General features: G+C 32.9%; 4 protein-coding genes across 5 annotated transcripts; all 4 read left to right on the forward strand.

Moving 5' to 3' along the window:
• The first annotated feature begins 3,460 nt into the window (after positions 1–3,460).
• LOC107896089 (SPX domain-containing protein 1) lies at positions 3,461–4,421 on the forward strand. The gene is made up of 3 exons (XM_016821228.2): positions 3,461–3,721; positions 3,845–3,968; positions 4,052–4,421. Exons 1-3 carry the CDS (start codon positions 3,521–3,523, stop codon positions 4,213–4,215), a joined length of 489 nt encoding a protein of 162 aa, XP_016676717.1. The 5' UTR covers positions 3,461–3,520; the 3' UTR covers positions 4,216–4,421.
• Positions 4,422–5,536: 1,115 nt separating this feature from the next.
• On the forward strand, positions 5,537–10,590 carry LOC107897262 (DEAD-box ATP-dependent RNA helicase 15). 2 transcript variants are annotated; one of them, XM_016822645.2, is made up of 12 exons: positions 5,537–5,728; positions 5,858–5,971; positions 6,090–6,190; positions 6,808–6,980; positions 7,100–7,331; positions 7,437–7,555; positions 7,884–7,940; positions 8,272–8,456; positions 9,418–9,562; positions 9,649–9,732; positions 9,824–9,887; positions 10,276–10,590. In XM_016822645.2, the coding sequence occupies exons 2-12, from the start codon at positions 5,859–5,861 to the stop codon at positions 10,284–10,286; spliced, it is 1,284 nt and encodes a 427-aa protein (XP_016678134.1). In that variant the 5' UTR covers positions 5,537–5,728; position 5,858; the 3' UTR covers positions 10,287–10,590. The 2 variants fall into 2 exon arrangements, with proteins under 2 accessions (XP_016678134.1, XP_040934664.1); XM_041078730.1 differs by lacking the exons at positions 5,537–5,728; positions 5,858–5,971 and having other exon boundaries at positions 6,677–6,980.
• A 2,579-nt stretch (positions 10,591–13,169) lies between these two features.
• Positions 13,170–15,635, forward strand: LOC121208197 (probable polygalacturonase At1g80170). Its single transcript, XM_041078731.1, has 9 exons — positions 13,170–13,591; positions 13,687–13,809; positions 13,899–14,036; positions 14,136–14,330; positions 14,396–14,603; positions 14,692–14,773; positions 14,856–14,964; positions 15,058–15,174; positions 15,255–15,635. The coding sequence occupies exons 1-9, from the start codon at positions 13,589–13,591 to the stop codon at positions 15,486–15,488; spliced, it is 1,209 nt and encodes a 402-aa protein (XP_040934665.1). The 5' UTR covers positions 13,170–13,588; the 3' UTR covers positions 15,489–15,635.
• An 831-nt stretch (positions 15,636–16,466) lies between these two features.
• On the forward strand, positions 16,467–18,591 carry LOC107916098 (probable polygalacturonase At3g15720). The gene is made up of 9 exons (XM_041078485.1): positions 16,467–16,598; positions 16,691–16,828; positions 16,904–17,074; positions 17,161–17,184; positions 17,272–17,479; positions 17,603–17,684; positions 17,788–17,893; positions 17,991–18,107; positions 18,195–18,591. Exons 1-9 carry the CDS (start codon positions 16,467–16,469, stop codon positions 18,462–18,464), a joined length of 1,248 nt encoding a protein of 415 aa, XP_040934419.1. The 3' UTR covers positions 18,465–18,591.
• Positions 18,592–19,041: the final 450 nt, after the last annotated feature.

The following is a 19,041-nucleotide window of genomic DNA, read 5'->3' on the forward strand; positions in this document are numbered from 1 at the left end:
TTTCGTTTTTTTATATTATTGCCGTTCACTTGTATAATATTTTATTCATGTATCATTGTTCCATGTCGCACTATATTTTTATTTCATATCATCACCTCATGAATCAAGCCTCGTTGCATTTATCCAATAAATCATTTTATTTTAATCCAAACAAATAATACACGTCGTTTAAATATTGTACTCGCTATTGTTTAAAAACAAAAAAATTTCAAAATAAGGTAATGTTTCGCGTTTTGGAACATCGAGGAATTGTGCCCTAACTTACGGGATTTCGGTTTTCTCATTGATCCTAAATGGCCAAACATCCTTTCGAGTTTTAAAATACATCGAATTCCAATGAAAATTAAAGACAAACTTGCGCTCGGGAGTTCATGGTATCGCGTCCTAACTTATAGGATGTGATACTCCGATATCTCAAGACGAGAAAATCTTTAGCAATCGTTTTGATCTAATCGACGTTAATAAAAAATGAGATCGTATTTTAAATCTGCTCTCGATTTTTAACTTTCGACATTAAGACACTAACTAATCAATTCGGTAACAATTTTGGGCGTGATGAGGGTGCTAATCCTTCCTCGCATGTAACCGACTCTTGAACCTGTTCTTTCGAGTTTCGTAGACCAAAAACACTGTTTTAGTAAACTAAAACGTTTTATTAAAACAAAGGTGATCCGATCACACCTAATAAAGATCGGTGGCGACTCTGCTTTAATTTTCATTTTCAAACAAAGTTGATTCCCGTTTAAAAAAAATGGTTTCGACAGGCACGAATGGTGAGGAAAGTAGTAGATGTGTTCGGGGCTGCCTCGGGGCACAAAATGAATGCTAATAAGACAAATGTGTTTTTCTCTAAAAATATTCAGCCTTATGAAGTACTAGAAATTTGTAGTATTCTTAGTTTTGCCGAAACGAATGATTTGAGATCTTACTTGGGCATGCTATTGTTTCATCGAAGGGTGACAACGAGCACTTTCAAGTTTATAGTGGATACAATCAAGAAGAAGTTAGATAGCTGGAATGCTAAAATGCTTTCCATGGTAAGAAGAGTTACTCTTGCGCGGTTGGTTCTCTTGTCGATACCCAATTATTTTATGTAAAATGCTAAAATCCCTATTAGTGTCAGTGCTAAAATTGAAAGAACTACATGGAGATTTATTTGGGTTAAAGATAAAAAGAAGGAAAAATATGTATATGGTTAAATGGTTAGATTGTTGTCAACCTCTCATTAATGGTGGACTTGGAATCCAAAGTCTTACGGAGCAAAATGACTATTTTTTTTTTGTTTAAGTTGGGGTTTAATATTCTCACAAATAAGCAAGCACTGTGGGTTAAGATTCTTAGAGCCAAATGCAATGTTACAGAGGTGTGTCCTGAAGATATCTCGAGGGGGTTATGCTCTTTTGGTTGGAGATCCTTGTCCAAGATTTGGTCAATTGTATATCAAAATCTTCGTTGGACAATTGGCGATGGAAGTCTTATAAAGGATTGGACTGTGATTATTAATGTGAATACTACCTTAAGGGAAGTTTTGTTGGCAGAATGTAGATGGGATTGTAATTACTTGAACTTTTTTTTTTATATAGTAACATCTTTTCTTATATTGCAGGTGTTCTGCCTCCGAGCCCTTTAGTTGGACAGGATGAACTGGTCTCTAACTGATCCGTCTATGGTAAGCTCACTGTTAAATCTACTTATAAATTCCTTATACAAAATTCTTTAAATCTAGAAGATAACAAATAGAAGCTAGCTTGGTCTTTTTTTGGTCTTCAAATAGTAAGACATTTTCTATGGTTGGTGCTTAAGAAGCACTTGCTGACCAATGTCGAACGATGTAGAAAAGGTTTAGTTAAAGATCCTTATTGTGCCCTTTTTGAGAATGTTGAAGAATCCATTATTCATGTTCTTTGAGATTGTTTTAATGCACGAGAAGTATGGAAGCAGGTAATCCTTTCGAGGGTTCTGGTGCAATTTTTTTCTGTTCCATTGATGGAGTGGATTTCGATGAATTTAAGGAATGAGTTTAGTTTAGTTTTTACGGAAGTTGAATGACAATATTTATTGGAATTACCTATTGGAATTTGTGGAAACAAAGAAATTTGTGGGAACAAAGAAATTTGTGGGTGTTTCAAGGGGAGGCTTTTAATAGTTCTCACATTCTCCAATAAGCATGATGTTGGGCGAGTTTCATCAGACATAGACCTGAAATTTCGACAGGTAGCATTACAAGGAAGACACGAGATCAAGTATGGACACCTCTACCTTTGGGATTCGTAAAGTTAAACACGGATGGAGTGAGGGACCCTATCTCGAGGTTTGCATTGGTAGCTACTATGGCAAGAGATGAATTTGGTACATGGCATGGAGGAGTTAGGAGAAACATTAGTAGATGTAGTGTAGTGCAAGTTGAACTTTGGACAATCTATGATGGACTCCTTATGGCGTGGGATGCTAATTGGGTTAATATTATTATCGAAACAGTTTGCGCTTAAGCTATGGAAGCCATTTTAAATAGGTATTGTGGGCAATTGTACATGTATTTAATCTTGAGAATCCAAGAGTTTTGAAGGAGCCAATGGAGGGTGGTCATAAAACAAATTCCAAGAGAAGTTAATATAGCTGCACATACGCTAGCTGGAATGATGAAAGCGTCCCCTTATGATCCGATAGTGTTCTAGGAACCCTCGAAGGCAATCGTAGAGCATTTACGGTTGGATGATCGATTTATACATGTTAATACCAGAATAATGTTGTAATTGTTTTCAGTTTTAATCTAAAAAAAAAAGCATTAACATGAAAAATATTCATCTGGATTGATTTCTTTTCTACCAAAGCATATATATATATTTAAAAAATCCAATTTCCCACCGTATCTTTGTGGTTTTTCAGCTTTCTTAATTAGTTTATCATGGTACGGAAGACTTTTTGCAGTAAATGCAAAATTAGTAATGTGTAGGGAAATTTTTCTGACGTGGGAAACAACGTAAACATTGAAGAAACGTGGAATGAAAAGCTTAAACCAATGCCAAGTTGCCAACATTTTCACTCATCAATGCATGAAACATAAAAGACAACCCTTCCTCGTCGGAGATTTTGTATTTATCGCTACAATCTCTTTGCCAAGATTTTGGAAGCAGTCAACTGATTTACCGTTCGTATATCCTAACGGATAATGCAGTATATTCTTATATTTATATAAAAGCAATCGCTTTTCTTTGTACCTATCTAACCAGTATTTCGGGGTTTTGCGATACTTTAGAGGAAGATATATACTTTAGATCGAATATTATATATATATATATATGAATATGAGTGCTACTGCTAAGAAAATATTGACAAGGCAGCTTTGTAAAAATACTCGAATTCTTCCAATGGCATCAAGGGAATATCCCATAATCTACCTCGGTATTATCTTCATTGTTCCAAACTTCACCGATATGGTCTCCTAAAAGCTATAAATATATGTACAAATTAACCCTCTTCTTCACCCACCATTGGAATATTAACAGGGAGAGAAGAAGAGATGAAACATGGAAAAAGACACAGAGCTGAGATCGCAAGAAGCTTACCTCAATGGGAACGCAAGTTTTTGTGTTACAAGGCATTAAAGAAGAAACTGAAACTGAGACAAGACATGGGCTTCAGACATTCATTAGGCAGGGAACTCGATAAGGTCAATGACTTTTTCATTGACAAAGAGGAAGATTATATCATCCTCTTCAGGGTAATACTAATTCTTTCTTTTCATATCTGATTTTCCCTTGAAAAGGAATTAAAATCATAAACTTGAGTTTTTTTCCCCCTTCATTTTGGTTCAAAGAAATTGTTATACGTTTTGGTGTTTCAGGAGCTTGAAAGCAAGGCTGAAAACATAAATGGCCATGAAGAAATGTTGGAATTGCTCAAGGAAATTTTGGCTTTTCATTCAGAGATGGTGATGCTACTCCATTTCAGCGTCATTAACTTTGCAGGTAATACACCCTATTTTTTAATCATGATTTACATTCGAATCTTTGCACTTGCAACCATTTTTTCAAGCTGTGAAACAAAACAGGGTTGATGAAGATTGTGAAGAAGCACAAGAAAAGAGCAGGTGGACGTGTTTGCGCATCCTACATGCCCAGGGTTCTGCAACAGCCATTCTTCTCTACCGAGTTGCTTTACAATCTCATTAGAGGGTGTGAAGCTATACTTGAGCGCCTCTCTCCGCCACAATGATCCGTAATAAAGACCCATTTTTCTGTAAAACTTGGTTTAGCTTTTGATGGCATGACAAGTATTTTACCAGCTATATAGCAAAGGCATGGCTTAACACGGTTACGGAGCGGAAAGGAAAATGATGCTCCATTGCCTTACACATCCCTGTTTTATATATGAATTGTATGTTAATGTTGTTGTTATAAATGATTGAATATTCTCCTCTATCTTTTCGTTTTCTTCAATTACAACGCCCAAATAGAGGTAAATTTGAGTCTTTAATTTTAATTTAAAGAATGAAGCATATTAAAATTCATTTCCAACACATTAATCCCATTTCTCAATCCCCTCTTCTCCTCCTCCATATTCCCTCCTTTCTACACCAACTTTAATTGGAATGAACTAAAACAAAGTGAATGGAAAGTAAGATCCTTTCTACGCCACTCCATTTTTCCTTTCCTTTCAACTACTTGGGTCTCGGTTTTCATTGCATTTGGAATTTCTAATTTTTTTTTTCCATTCTACAAAATAATGAAAATTATCTGATTTTTGGAGTCAAAGCTACTGTGTTTTTCTACTTGAGATATACATATTTTTGGTTTTTTCATTTACAAGTAAGAAATATTTATATTAACTATTTAAAAGATATGTAAAAAAAAAATTAATTTTATATTTTATGTATCACTATGTTAAATTATTTAAATATTCTATATATCATTATATTAAAATTATTTAAATATCATTTATTATCATATTTAAAATTTTAAAATATTTTGTAAATCATTAATTTTATAAATATTTTATATTTCATGTACCATTATTTAAATATTATATAATTTAAGTAATTTTTTATTTTTTACTATAATGTCTATAAAAAAACATTATAACCTTCAACAACAATTTTTTACAGTAATAGAAAGCAGCAAAAGTTAATAAATTATATTTTTTCACAATATTTTTCTATCACATTTTTCTTAAAAAGTACGGATGAAAAATACTTTTCAACCGTAACATTTATATACAACAAACCTTTAATTTTTATTTATCACAATTTGGGGAATGTTGAGAAAAAATAATTTTTAAGATGTGAAATACTATTTTTATCCTTTAAATTATTTAATGAAAAGGATATATGATTACATAAATAATTTTATTAATTTTGACTATAATATATACTTTTCTTAACCTTTATTGTATTTCTTTAAAATTATTTAATGAAAAGTGACAAGCGGATGAATGGGACGTATTGGGAGTCGTATTAAATTTTAAATAAATGAATAAAACTCTCAAAATATCGGAGGCTAAAGTTTGTCCAAATAAAAATCCTAGCCTAAAGTGGTAAGGCCAAATCCGTCCCTCAACAAATTATTTCCTCTTCAAACCCTAGATCTGGGGTTTTACTTTATCTTCTCCCTCTCTATTTCCCCCCTCCCTTTTCAAAATTTTCATTTTTTTTCCCCTGTTTTAGTGTTTTTCGACTTATCAAAATCAAAGTGCAAAAAAAGAAAATCTCATCTTTTCTTGAATCTCAGAGGTACGGATTCTTCTACATTTCTGTTTCTTTCTTCTACAATATTTCAAAAACCCAACTATGAATTCGTTATTATTTTAGTTTTTGAAATAAAGCTTGATTCTTTTTTCTTTCATTTTATTGCTTGATTAGAATGGGGGAGATAAAGGACAACGACGCCTACGAGGAAGAGCTTCTCGATTACGAAGAAGAAGATGAAAAAGCCCCTGACTCTGCCTCCACTAAGGCTGCTGATTCTGCTAAGAAGTTAGTCATTTTAATTTATAAATATTTTTAAGGAAAACAATGTTCTAATATAATCTGCTAGTTTTAGTGTAAAGCAAATTGATTTTAATTTGTTTCATTTCTTTTTTATGTGGTGTAGGGGGTATGTTGGAATTCACAGTTCGGGATTCAGAGACTTTCTGCTGAAACCGGAGCTGCTTCGATCTATTGTGGATTCTGGTTTTGAACATCCTTCCGAAGGCAAAGTTTTAAACTCATGTCTGATTTTAACATTCGTGAATTCCATGCATTAAGTCATTTTGTTTTTCTTGCTTTTAGTGACTTATAATTGGGCAGTATACAAGTTTGGTGCTTTATTCTTTTGATTTACTGTTTTGGATGAAGCATTTGTTGTTACAGGATATGCTTTATAGTAATCTTTGAAATACTTTGCCTTGAAATTATATTTTCTCAACTTAATTTGTCTAGGCATGAAAGTCTTCAAAATTATCATAGCTTTTCTTTTCTGTTGATTCAAACTGTTCATTTAAACTCTTATTTTATTTTATTTTTATATATACTGTTTTTAATAAAATTTTTAATAATTCATTCATTCTAAGTTAGTTGGACTTGCCTACGGCTGAACATACAGTTTATATATGAATATGCTTCATCTGCTTTGCCTGATTCACTTGATCTGGTTTGGTTGTTCTTTGATTCTGACTTGTTCAAGCTTGTATTATTCAGGTAATCACGATATCTATATTCATCATTACGACACGATAACTGGTTTGGTAATCTTTCCATTAAAGGATCAAGAAGAACATTTATAATTTACTGAGGGTTCGTCTACTACGGTTTTATTTTCTTTTCATTAGTGCAACACGAGTGCATCCCTCAAGCTATTCTGGGAATGGATGTGATTTGCCAAGCAAAATCTGGAATGGGGAAAACAGCTGTTTTCGTTCTATCAACTCTTCAGCAAATTGAGCCTGTTGCTGGGCAAGTTGCCGCACTTGTTCTATGTCACACTAGAGAATTAGCGTACCAGGTGGGTTTTAGAGTCTTGAATTTATTCTTTGGAATTAGCATGCCAGTTGAGGGTGTTTCAGTGCCATTTCATCACTGAATTCATTCTTACCAAGTATTACTTCCTCTACCCTTTGACAGATTTGCCATGAGTTTGAGAGGTTCAGTACTTATCTACCAGATATTAAAGTTGCTGTCTTCTATGGTGGTGTCAATATCAAGGTTCACAAGGATTTACTAAAGAACGAATGTCCTCATATTGTTGTTGGGACACCTGGAAGGATATTGGCTCTTACCAGGGATAAAGATCTTAGTTTGAAGAATGTTAGGCATTTTATACTCGATGAATGTGACAAGATGCTTGAGTCACTTGGTATACTTTCTAGTTTCCATAATTCTGCTGCAAGTTTACTTTCACTGAGGCACTTTTTATTATCAATTGCCATTATTTCATTTATTTATTTTTCAAATTGTACAGACATGAGGAGAGATGTGCAAGAGATCTTCAAGATGACTCCACATGATAAGCAAGTGATGATGTTTTCAGCTACACTAAGCAAGGAAATTCGACCTGTGTGCAAGAAATTTATGCAAGATGTAAATACACTTCTTTCTTACTTTCTATCCTGTTGTCTCTTTAATTCTCTATCTTATGTGGGAAATATGTTGTTTTTATGTTCCTTTGTTAATGTAAAGGATACATACTTTTAGAAATTGATTGCTTTTGAAATATAACTGCTATTTACACAACTTCATGCTAGAAATCTCTGGATTTTTTGCAATGTACTATTTTCAGATTCTACTATGTTTTTAATGGTTTGAAGTCTTGTGTTAGTGGTTGTTTTGTCATTTTTTGCTGTCTGCGTTGGGCTGTTCTAGAAATATATTTCTCCTTTGATGGTCTTGTTTTATGTTTTTGCTGCAGCCCATGGAAATTTATGTTGATGATGAAGCCAAGTTGACTCTTCATGGTCTGGTACAGGTATGCATGCTGCTAATCACTGCATTTTTAACAGGCTTTGTTTGAACTGGAAGGTTAGGTAAAGGGTGTAGAGGTGACTTTTTGTTTTGATAATTCTCTGCGGTCAAGAAGGGATCTGGATCTAACCCTTCATATCCTTCAAATCAGAAGGATTTGTGAATGGAGATTCCTCCTTGAAAAATTCTGATTGGCTAGAAGAAATTCTCTTTCATTTTCTCAGCATCCAAACAAGGAAACCTTGATCTTTGTTTTCTCCTATTTTCCTCTTTCCAGCCCTTGTAGTTCCTATATAGGCTCATTGTTTAATCCATATTTTTTTAAACTTGTGCAGCATTACATTAAATTGAGTGAGCTAGAGAAAAATCGCAAGTTGAATGACCTTCTTGATGCCTTGGATTTCAACCAAGTAGTCATTTTTGTCAAAAGTGTGAACAGAGCAGCTGAGCTCAACAAGTTACTTGTGGAGTGCAATTTCCCCTCTATCTGCATCCACTCTGGAATGTCCCAGGAAGAAAGGTATGTATGCATTCTCTAATTTTTGGAGCGCATGATGGCCAAAGTATCACTTATCTATGACATGCATTAATTTTGGTATATTGACTTTCTTTGTGGCATCAATGCCTGGTTTTTTGCGATATTTTCGCATTAGTGTAGAAGTGAATTGAGAAGCCGTTTTTAGTGAAGGCATAATATGTATATGTATGTGTGTGTATATAAATATAAAATAATATAACATATAACTCCAGAAGACTTGTTCATTTTATATCCAAAACATGCAAAATTTTATTTTAGTTCCGTTAGTAACATTCATAGTAGTTTGACATTATTCCCCCTATCTTAATGGTCAGGGTACACCTAATGGAAAAAAGTAAAGAAATTAAAGAGAACCCCAATTAGGCAGTTTTTATTTAAAAAAAATATATGCTTATTTCTTATAGAAAACTTTGCTTTGCACGATGCGGTCTCAGGTGCTTCTGTTGTCCATTGCTAGCTAACGTGCAAAGCCTAGGCACACTCCCTTGACAACAGGAGGTTGTCTTGGGGGTATTTCTTTTTTCTGTATTATCCTTTTCGTGCAGTTGTGTGCGCTTTGTCGTTGGAAGCGGATGCATGAAGTTTTGGTATAGAGGGTACTTGTATCATGACTTGTACTTCTATGCTACTAGTAACAAGATTATTTAATTGTTAATATGTATTTTGTCAGTCGTAGCTGTGTCTACCGAATCATTTCTGCCATTTCAAAGTTCTTAAAGCTCTTGTTTCCCTAACCCTGATCATCCTTTGGTGAAAAAGGTGTTAACCTCTAGGACAGTAGTGTTGATGTTGATGAAGTTGATGTGTAAATGAATATTTGTATATTGATGTCATTGGCATTAACATTCAGTGGTTTTCTTTTAGTATGAAATTTCTTTATGGAATGGGTGTTTGTGTGATTGTGGCTATCCTTAAAGAGGCTATTTGTTTTCTATTTTTTAAGGTTGACACGATACAAGAATTTCAAGGAAGGGCATAAAAGAATTCTTGTGGCCACAGATTTAGTTGGAAGGGGAATTGACATCGAGCGTGTTAACATTGTAATCAACTATGACATGCCTGATTCTGCTGATACCTACTTGCATAGGGTAAGTTTATTTCTGGCTTTGCAATTGAACTAAATTCATCTTCACCTCGACTTTCTATCACTTTCTGTGGTTCTCTGTTATTGCAGGTGGGTAGAGCCGGCAGGTTCGGCACCAAGGGGCTTGCAATTACATTTGTCTCATCAACATCAGACTCTGATGTCCTTAATCAGGTACGTGATTTCTGTTTTTGGTTTTCTGTACTTTATCTCCATTTATATAATCCCTTTTGTTTAATGACTATTTATTCTTAAATGGTTTCAGGTTCAGGAAAGGTTTGAGGTCGATATAAAGGAGCTTCCTGAGCAAATTGATACTTCGACATACAGTAAGAAATTACCTACTATGCAATGTTATATGACTGATGCACTCGTGCATAATAGTTTGCTAAGTTGAGTATGTCAAAACATATTACATTCATGGATATGGGACTTTAATTACAGTTTCTAGGCACAGTTCATTTAAAATAATGCTTTAGTGTACAAGATTTGGTCACAATGTATTTGCATATAGTTACAAATGATTTGAAGACCATAAAGAAATGAAGCTAATATGAATTGGGTTGGAGGAAGTTATGTTTGAAAGTGGTGCAACTGGCTATTATGTTGCTTGTTGAATGAATGACGTGGTACTAAAAATCACAAAATTTGTTTTCATTTGCTTCTAAGTTTCACCTTCTGTTGGCTGTTTATTAGATTATATTTTCTTTTTTGTAGTGCCATCATGATAGAAGTTGTTGCTGCTAGACATTCAAGCACTCTTTTTGGCTGGCTGATTTCGATTCGGAGATAAAGGGCTTTGCCAGAACTGAGAATTGTTGTATACTATAGGGTGTTTTTATAAAGTCTTGATGTTAATAGGTGAGAGACATCTGCTCAAATTATCATTTTTGTTCGATGTTCTACTGATTATTTTAATTGTTGCAATTAAGACTGAATCTGTAGTGTACTTGGTGGATTGAAATTGGATTGGGGTTCCTCTCCTAATTTTGGGATTTTTCTTATCAATGAGTACTGTTGGTTCCAGGTTGATCTGAGGTTTCTGTTTTGTTTTATATTTGATAACCCTGTATTATGTAAAGTTTGTATATATGTTCTTTTAAATGTATCAAATCATAAGCAAAGTATTTGGGAATCATTTTACATATTAACCCTATCTTAATTATTAGAATTAAGAATCTAGAAATGTACCGATCATTTCTCAGTCTGTTGGTCTAGCAGCACCAATTCATCCACAATTGGTATCTTCTATCAAAAGCTATAGATGGCAATGTTGATATTGCAGGCTAGATTAAGCTAGCACAAAGTCAATGTTGAGGCAATTTATGTGATTTGGATTATAGTATGGTCTTTATGTACTAACTTTTGGGTGTCATTTTCTAAAATCCATAACATGTGGTATTAGAGCATGTTAAACAATCTAAAAAAAACTAAAAAAAATAGGTAGGATGTATTAATCTTATATCAGAAAGTAGAGTGAAAGTCTTTGGACGTATAAACCAGTGCGTATCTTGCCAAACATATCCTTGTCAAAAAAGAAAAAGTTATCCGATTATGAAGATTCTTAAGAATTAATTTACTTTTTCATGATTTATTGACTTTCACTCGTAATAAAGATTAATTTTATCAAACTTTACATAATTTCATTCCTAGCCAACTAGGTGGACCAAAACGCCAAAGCACAAGCTCGATCCACCAACGCTCCAACATCCTTTTAAGTTTCGCCTCAATCAAATAAGTAAAATTATTGTCATCCATATATTTGGTAAGAAATATGATATCTGAATTTCTGAAGCTCTTTAATCTATCTTATAGCCTTTATTGAGGTTTGCAATGTCATTGATTCATTTGGTTTCATATTAGTTAGAAAAGTTTAAAATAAATAATATGAGGAATATGTTCTCGCATTGCGGGATTGGCTTTTTACGGTTTGACAATTTATTTGTTTTTCAATAAAAAAAATTATTTAAAAAAAATAATTTTTATTCTTTAATTTTAAAAATTATAAAATATTATGTTTGTTAAATGAAAATGAAAATGAAAATATGATACTTATTTTTCACAATAAAAACATATAAAATAATTACTAAATATAATCAAATTAAAAATATGATTTTAGATAAATAAAAATGTTACTAATATAATAAAAATAAATTAAATAAAATTATTTATTTTTGTTTTTAAAAAATGTTTTTGATTCTTTAATTTTAAAAATTAAAAAAAATCATGTTTGTTAAATGAAAATGAAAATATCAAAATGCATATGATACTTATTTTTCACAATAAAAACATGTAAGCTAACTACTAAATATTAAATTAAAAATTTATTTTAGATAAATAAAAATGTTACTAATATAATAAAAATAAATTAAATAAAGTTATTTTTATTTTTAAAAAATAATTTTGATTCTTTAATTTTAAAAATTGAAAAAATCATGTTTGTTAAATGAAAATGAAAATATGAAAATGCATATGATACTTATTTTTTCACAATAAAAACATGTAAAATAATTACTAAATATAGTTAAATTAAAATATGATTTTACATAAATAAAAATGTTATTAATATAGTAAAAAAATAAATAAAATAAACAAGAGGTATCTAATCAAAATAAAATAATTTGTATTTTTAATGAAATAAAAAATAGATTTTATTGTTAAAAATGTTTTTGCATTTATATAGAGTTGAACCAAGTTGAAGGATGTTGAAAGAAAATTGTGCAAACCAATATCAATTTATCAATTAAAATAAAATTTTAAAAATTTTGTTTTAAACTTTTTAATTAAGAGATATTTTATGTGAGAGATATTATCTATATATACTATATTTTTTTAATTAAGAGAAAGATTAAGTCATTACGTTCTCATTAATTACACCATCAGTAGCATTTAAAATCAAAATATATCTAGAATTAAATCCCAAAAATGGAGGCCAACATAACATAAAAGCTACCATTGCTAAGGTATGAGCTGCTCTATTACCTATCTTATGAGTCTAATGGAAATAAGATTTTAATAGATGAACAAAAAGTTTTTGTTTTTTTCTTTTAGAGACAGAATCTTATGACCAAGAAATATAATGTTTAAATTTCTGAGGCTCTTTAATTTGACTTATAACTTTTACCTAGAAGGCATATACACTTTTTTTGGAATGTATTTTTTTACATTAGAATAGTTTAGTTTTAATGGCAGGGGCAAAGCCAGAAATTTTTTTTAGGAGGGCCGGATGAAATTTTAATTTTTTATAGTTTATATCTTTATAATTTATAAAAGATTAAATCAAATTTTTATAATTTTAGAAAGGCCAAAGTATAATTTTACCTTTATTAATTTAAAATTTTTAAAACCTAAAAAATAATTTTACATTTTAGGGGGCTGGGGCCCATGCCAGCCCCCTGGCTTCGCCCCTGTTTAATAGAAAATAATTTTTTTAAAAAAATGAATGTTAGATCACCGGTTTATTGGTCCAACTGATTCAATTAAAATTAAAAAAAAATAAAAAATTCGGGTTCAACCAATTTATAGTGATTTTTAATCAGAGGTTCAAAGCTGCTAGTAAAAACTACCAACTTTATTGGACAAATAAAGACATGTTAATCAACTTGTGCATTGGACTAGCTTGGCTAATGAAATAAATGTTTAAAATTTGTGATTTTTTTAATATTTAAAAACTGTGAAAATGAACTACCTTTAATTGACATATGATTTGGTTTCTGATTTTGGTAAGATGATGGCATGAAATTTCATTTTGATTAAGCAAAAACAGAAAACTAAAAAAATTGTAGAAAGAGATATGAGAGCCATTATAAATATATATCGATCCAATCTGAATCACTGAGCCATGTAAGGAAAATTTACATTGCAGCTGTAGGCAAAATCTATAACTGGAAATTTTGGCAGATTCTAGATTAATGATATGTCCAATTCAGCATTTCCTTCCTTAAACCAACAATCGAAATTCACCTTATAAATAATCAACTTTTCATAAGAACCACACAGGCCTGCCTTCCCCTCTCTGTCATTGCGTACAATGGTAAGAAAATATACTCTCTACATTTTAAACCCAGTCTGCTTTCATAATCTAACTGGTTGGAAATCCCATTTTTTTTCTTTTAAAATTTGTTGCAGGATTCATTATCAATCTCATATGCTATTTGCGTGGTCTCACTGTTAACAATTTCTATTAGTGCAAAAGAGTTTAACGTTCTAAGTTATGGAGCTTCTGGCAATGGCATTACTGACGATTCTTTGGTAAAATTTTTTCCCACTTTTCAGCTTATGAAATCTTGAATTTGCTTATATGTTTTCAGCTATTTTACTCAGAATTGTGTGGAATTCAGGCGTTCATGAAGGCATGGAAGGACACATGCAGTGAAGCAGCAAGTAGTGCTTCCTTGGTTATTCCAAAAGGAAAACAATTTTTGGTGCATCCATTAATATTCACAGGCCCCTGCAAGTCTGGCACTATAAATGTCATGGTAAGTGACAATAAACACTATTAATTACAAAGATTCCCACTGAAATCCAAAATATTTTCCCAGCGTAACGTGAGTAAATTGGCAATAAAACCTGTGCAGCTCTCAGGAACTATCTTGGCACCCAATGGTCCTGATCAGTGGAACTCATCCGATTTGTCAACATGGTTAGCATTTGAGGGCGTAAACGGTCTATCAATTTCTGGCTTTGGCACCATAGATGGACGTGGCAAGGGCTGGTGGGACCGATCATGCAGATATCATCCTGGTCAGGGATGTTTCACACTAGCACCAACGGTAAGCATGTCTAAAAAAGCCTATTTGTAATAGCATATAATGACTATATTGTGTTTTTCTTGTAGGCCCTCAGATTTCAGAACTGCAACAACCTTAAAATGTTGAACACTAATTTTCACAACAGCCCCCAAACACATGTATTACTGTTAGGATGCCAAAATGTCGAGTTGGGATTCTTGAATATACAATCACCCGGAACAAGCCCCAACACAGACGGCATACACATTCAGTTCGGCCGTAATGTTTCCATTCATAATTCACAAATTGCTGACGGTAATTTGACTGTCTTTTTCTTTGATTACATTGAAAGAATGGATGGCTGCAAGTGATACTTAAACATTTTTCATCCTTGATGAAACAGGTGATGATTGTATTTCCATTGGTGACAAGACTTATGATATCAAAATTAATGACATTAAGTGTGGTCCTGGTCATGGTGTAAGGTAAGATGCATTTTGTATTGAAAGGCCAAAAATAAGATTAACTTTGAGGTCCATTTCAATGGGTTTGGGTTTGGGCATGTAGTATTGGAAGCCTAGGAAGGGATGGAGAAGCGGTTCAAGTAAACAACATTAAAGTGAAAAGAGTAAGCTTCCATGGGACAACTAATGGGGTTCGAATCAAGACATGGCAGGTAATAAATTTCGTAACAAAATTCAATAAAAACTCAAAAAAATATGAGTGAGTAAATTGTAAAATTAAATTTGTATTCCACATATATATGCAGACAGGCAGAGGTCTTGTTCAAAATGTGACATTCACCAACATTAACTTCACGGCCGTAGAAAATCCAATTATCATTGATCAGTACTACTGTGATAAGCTGGATTCATGCAAGCCAACGGTGAGATGTTCATATATGCATAAATTCAACTGTTGAATCTCTTGTTAAATATCGATATTTATAATTGAAAATCTGGACAGGACACCGGAGTTCATATCAACGATGTAAGGTACTCAAAATTAATAGGGACATCACAGACGGAAGTGGCGATCAATCTGAATTGCAGCAATAATGTTCCATGCACGGGAATTACATTAGACAACGTTCGATTGGTGTCGGCAACTCATCAATTCAACCAATTGGTTTCTAGCTGTAACCATGCGTTTGGATTGAATAGAGGAATCATAGAGCCAAAATCATGTCTTAAAATTTGAGCGAGGGACAATGTGTGGATGGTTTTTGATTTGTAGGCCTGAATTGTATAATCATTCATCCAAGATTTTGAAAATAATTGGAATCTTTGTAATTTGTGGTGCATGCATGGTTCAAAATTGAAATAATAAGAAATCATTTCAATCCCATTTTTATGTTTTTTTGATTAATTTGTGAATTTTATAAAGTAATGCCTAAATAATTTGAGTGATTTTTATAAATGAAATTTTGATTGTACTAGTAAGATTGAAGTCATTAAACTTTAAGCAGTAAGTTGAGTTTACTATAAGTTATTGATTTACAAAGCTTTATAAAATAACTCTTAAAAAAGAAGAAGGGACGATTTGACCTAAAATGGTTGATCCCCTCACAAACATTGGGCCGAGTATGATTTAAAAACCACTTCATGCAGCTTTGATCCGTACGACCAGTCACGTAGAGTGAAAATGGCCCGTACAACCGGTTTATTAAAAAAATACTTTCCTAGTCTTAGGCTTTAGATTCCACACCAATTTTAAATTGCTTAAAGTTTATTGGTTATCAAATTAACGCATGGGCTGATGCAATACAGTTTAGACATGATATAAGAACCAGAGACTTGTTACACAGTTGATTGGTATTTGGTTATGCCATGTGTTTTCCCATCAATTTAGCTACTTCTCATGTTCAGCACCAGATCCAATAAAATTGTTGTTCTTGGGTATATCTTAAACTTAAGTCTACCCATTCACCAATCTTCGCTTGCATTAAGCAACAAGGAACTTGCACAAGAAGTTCATTCATTCTTCTTTTTACTAACCAAATTCATCTGCATCATTATATATATATATATATGCTCAATCTCTCCATATTGTTATCGCCATATATTATATTCCCCTACCATAGTATCCAAAATGGTGAGCTAGCTACGAGGATGTCTCTCAAACATAGATCTTGGCCATTTTTGGACTGCTAAATTAAATTGATAAAGATTATGGTTGATGCAGGAACTGATCTTCACCGTTTTTATTACAATTTCGTACGTCCTCACACCAGGAGCAAGTGGTGCAACAAGTTTATTTAATGTGGTAGATTATGGAGCAGTGGGAGACGGGAAAACCGATGATTCTGCTGTAAATTCTTCCACTGATCTTATCATTTCCTTTATTTATGTTAGTTTGTTATTCAATTATGGGTTTAACATTGTTTTGGATAAAATTCATAGGCCTTTTCCAAAGCATGGAAAGCTACCTGCAATGCTCCTTCAAGAAATCCAATCCTCATTATACCAGCGACGAAGATATTCTTACTGAAGCCTGTCACTTTCAGCGGTCCCTGCAAACCCACTTCTATCCATGTATTGGTAAATATAATCAATATATGTATATATCTTGTACATGTAATGAATGGGGCTCATATTGAAAACTTGACACCATAGATGTCAGGAAACATCGTTGCACCCAATTCCAAAATGGCATGGAAAGGTTTTCACATTAACAGGTGGCTTGCCTTCACACATGTAAACGGACTTACCATCATTGGATCTGGCACAATTAATGGCCGAGGGGCTGCATGGTGGTCACAGCCTTGTTTGCATAAGGTTCCAAAGGTAGGTCAATACTGAAAATAATTCATTATTCTTCCTTCTTGTTATCTTGGGAAAAATTCTTATATATGTGTACTTTCTTTCTCCAGGGTGTAACCTGCAAAGGACCAACAGTAAGCACAAACTTTCTTTTATGCTGATATTAATTATCTGCAATAACATATATAATTAATTAATGGCTTATCTGTGTTTGTTGACAGGCACTGACTTTTTATAGTTGCAATGGGCTTGTGCTCAAGGGAATAAGACACATTAATAGCCAAAGAAACCATATTACTATATCCAATTGCAAAGATGTTACCTTCTCTAACCTGCATATAAGTGCCCCAAAAACAAGCCCTAACACTGACGGTATCGACATATCCGGTTCCAGCAACGTTCAGATACTGAATTCTTTCATCGGCACTGGTACTTTGGCTATATATGATGTTGACCATGAAAAACTTCTTTTTTCATATTATTGGATAAGCGCTAAGCAGTGTGGACTTTTTTGATATTGAACTTTGTTATCACTGTGTGCAATGGTGGCAGGGGATGATTGCATAGCTATTAGCTCAGGTTCATCCCACATCAATATTACTGGCATTGCATGCGGCCCTGGGCATGGCATCAGGTCAGTACGGAAAAAGAGAAATGTCCTGATTTTTTAATTTACACATCGTAGATCATATTCAAAATGTATAGATTTTGTTTGAAAAAGAAAGTACAAATTGCAGCATTGGAGCATTGGGTGCTCATGGAGAGGACACGGTGGAGGAAGTACATGTGCGAAATTGTACTTTAAAAGGAACCATGACAGGAGTCAGAATTAAAACATGGCAGGTATTAGATATTGTAAGGCAAAGCAAGCAACTTGGTCAACAAGTTAGGTATCTATCTTATTAACTTTTAACTAAAAACATTTTCATGTTATATGTAGGGAGGCGTTGGAAATGCACGGAGGATCTCATTCGAGAAAATCAGGTTCATTCGAGCTGATAGCCCTATTATTATCGACCAGTATTATTGCCCCAGTAGAGTGAATTGCAAAAACGAGGTAAGTCAACTTGAATCCAAATGCTTTGACTTTCATATGCATATTGATGGTAGCTGACAATTAGTTTTTTGAACCTAATTATGGTAGACATCGGGCATTAGGATCAGCGATGTATCGTACAGATCCATCATTGGAACTTCAACCACAGACAAGGTGATCAATTTGAGCTGCGACCAGAATGTTGGTTGCACCAACATTCAGTTCAATTATGTCTACATAACGTCCACGGTTCCAGGGAAGAAGGCCTATGCCTTCAGCTTCAACGCTCATGGAAACTACACCCATACCAGACCTGTTGTGAAGGGACTGCAAGCTTATCCAGGAGAAGAAGGTGGCTACTTGAAGAAAGATGGATGAAGGATTTGTTTGGTTATATCAAAACATTGACGCTGAATTTAATAAAAACATATATCCCGTATAATCCAAATCTAAACTTTTTTTTCGTTTCAAATTCATTGAATCTGTAGTATTATTTTATTTCTTTTCAGCATCTATCTTTCTTCCAAACGCTGACTAATACAACTAATATATCGCTCCAACCAGTGGCGGAGCCACGTTGAGGCGCAGTGTGCCATCCCCCCAAGTTTAAATTTTTTCAATTTAGTCCTTTGTAAATTTACACTATGACCCTCTCAAAAAAATATAAGTAGACCCTTCCAATATTTTTATAGGATTAAAAATAATATTAAAAAAATTATTCTTGATAAAAACAAAGAAAAAATCCTAAATTACTACTGATCTAACTTTTGAATGATATTTTTGTTAAATAATAATAATAAATATTTATTTAATAGTTTATTTAACATAATAATATTTTATAAGTAATATAATAATATAAATAAAAAGAAAAGAAAAGAAAGGATGAAGAGACTTTTATAATATTTCTTCTTCGTATTGGTGCTTAGCAAGAAAAGAAGAAGAAAAAATTTATTTA

The sequence above is a fragment of the Gossypium hirsutum genome, chromosome A10 (assembly GCF_007990345.1).
Source record: "Gossypium hirsutum isolate 1008001.06 chromosome A10, Gossypium_hirsutum_v2.1, whole genome shotgun sequence".
Lineage (NCBI taxonomy): Eukaryota > Viridiplantae > Streptophyta > Magnoliopsida > Malvales > Malvaceae > Gossypium > Gossypium hirsutum.

Coding starts and splice junctions, on each gene's coding strand:
- LOC107897262 (XM_016822645.2), top strand. CDS start 5,859: ATGGGGGAGATAAAGGACAACGACGCCTACGAGGAAGAGCTTCTCGAT. Junction 5,972..6,089: donor GCTGCTGATTCTGCTAAGAA/GTTAGTCATTTT, acceptor TATGTGGTGTAG/GGGGTATGTTGGAATTCACA. Junction 9,733..9,823: donor ACTCTGATGTCCTTAATCAG/GTACGTGATTTC, acceptor AAATGGTTTCAG/GTTCAGGAAAGGTTTGAGGT.
- LOC121208197 (XM_041078731.1), top strand. Junction 14,331..14,395: donor GTTTCACACTAGCACCAACG/GTAAGCATGTCT, acceptor TTTTTCTTGTAG/GCCCTCAGATTTCAGAACTG. Junction 14,774..14,855: donor GGTCCTGGTCATGGTGTAAG/GTAAGATGCATT, acceptor TTGGGCATGTAG/TATTGGAAGCCTAGGAAGGG.
- LOC107916098 (XM_041078485.1), top strand. CDS start 16,467: ATGCAGGAACTGATCTTCACCGTTTTTATTACAATTTCGTACGTCCTC. Junction 16,599..16,690: donor GGAAAACCGATGATTCTGCT/GTAAATTCTTCC, acceptor TAAAATTCATAG/GCCTTTTCCAAAGCATGGAA. Junction 18,108..18,194: donor GAGTGAATTGCAAAAACGAG/GTAAGTCAACTT, acceptor TAATTATGGTAG/ACATCGGGCATTAGGATCAG.
- LOC107896089 (XM_016821228.2), top strand. CDS start 3,521: ATGAAACATGGAAAAAGACACAGAGCTGAGATCGCAAGAAGCTTACCT. Junction 3,722..3,844: donor ATTATATCATCCTCTTCAGG/GTAATACTAATT, acceptor TTGGTGTTTCAG/GAGCTTGAAAGCAAGGCTGA. Junction 3,969..4,051: donor CAGCGTCATTAACTTTGCAG/GTAATACACCCT, acceptor GAAACAAAACAG/GGTTGATGAAGATTGTGAAG.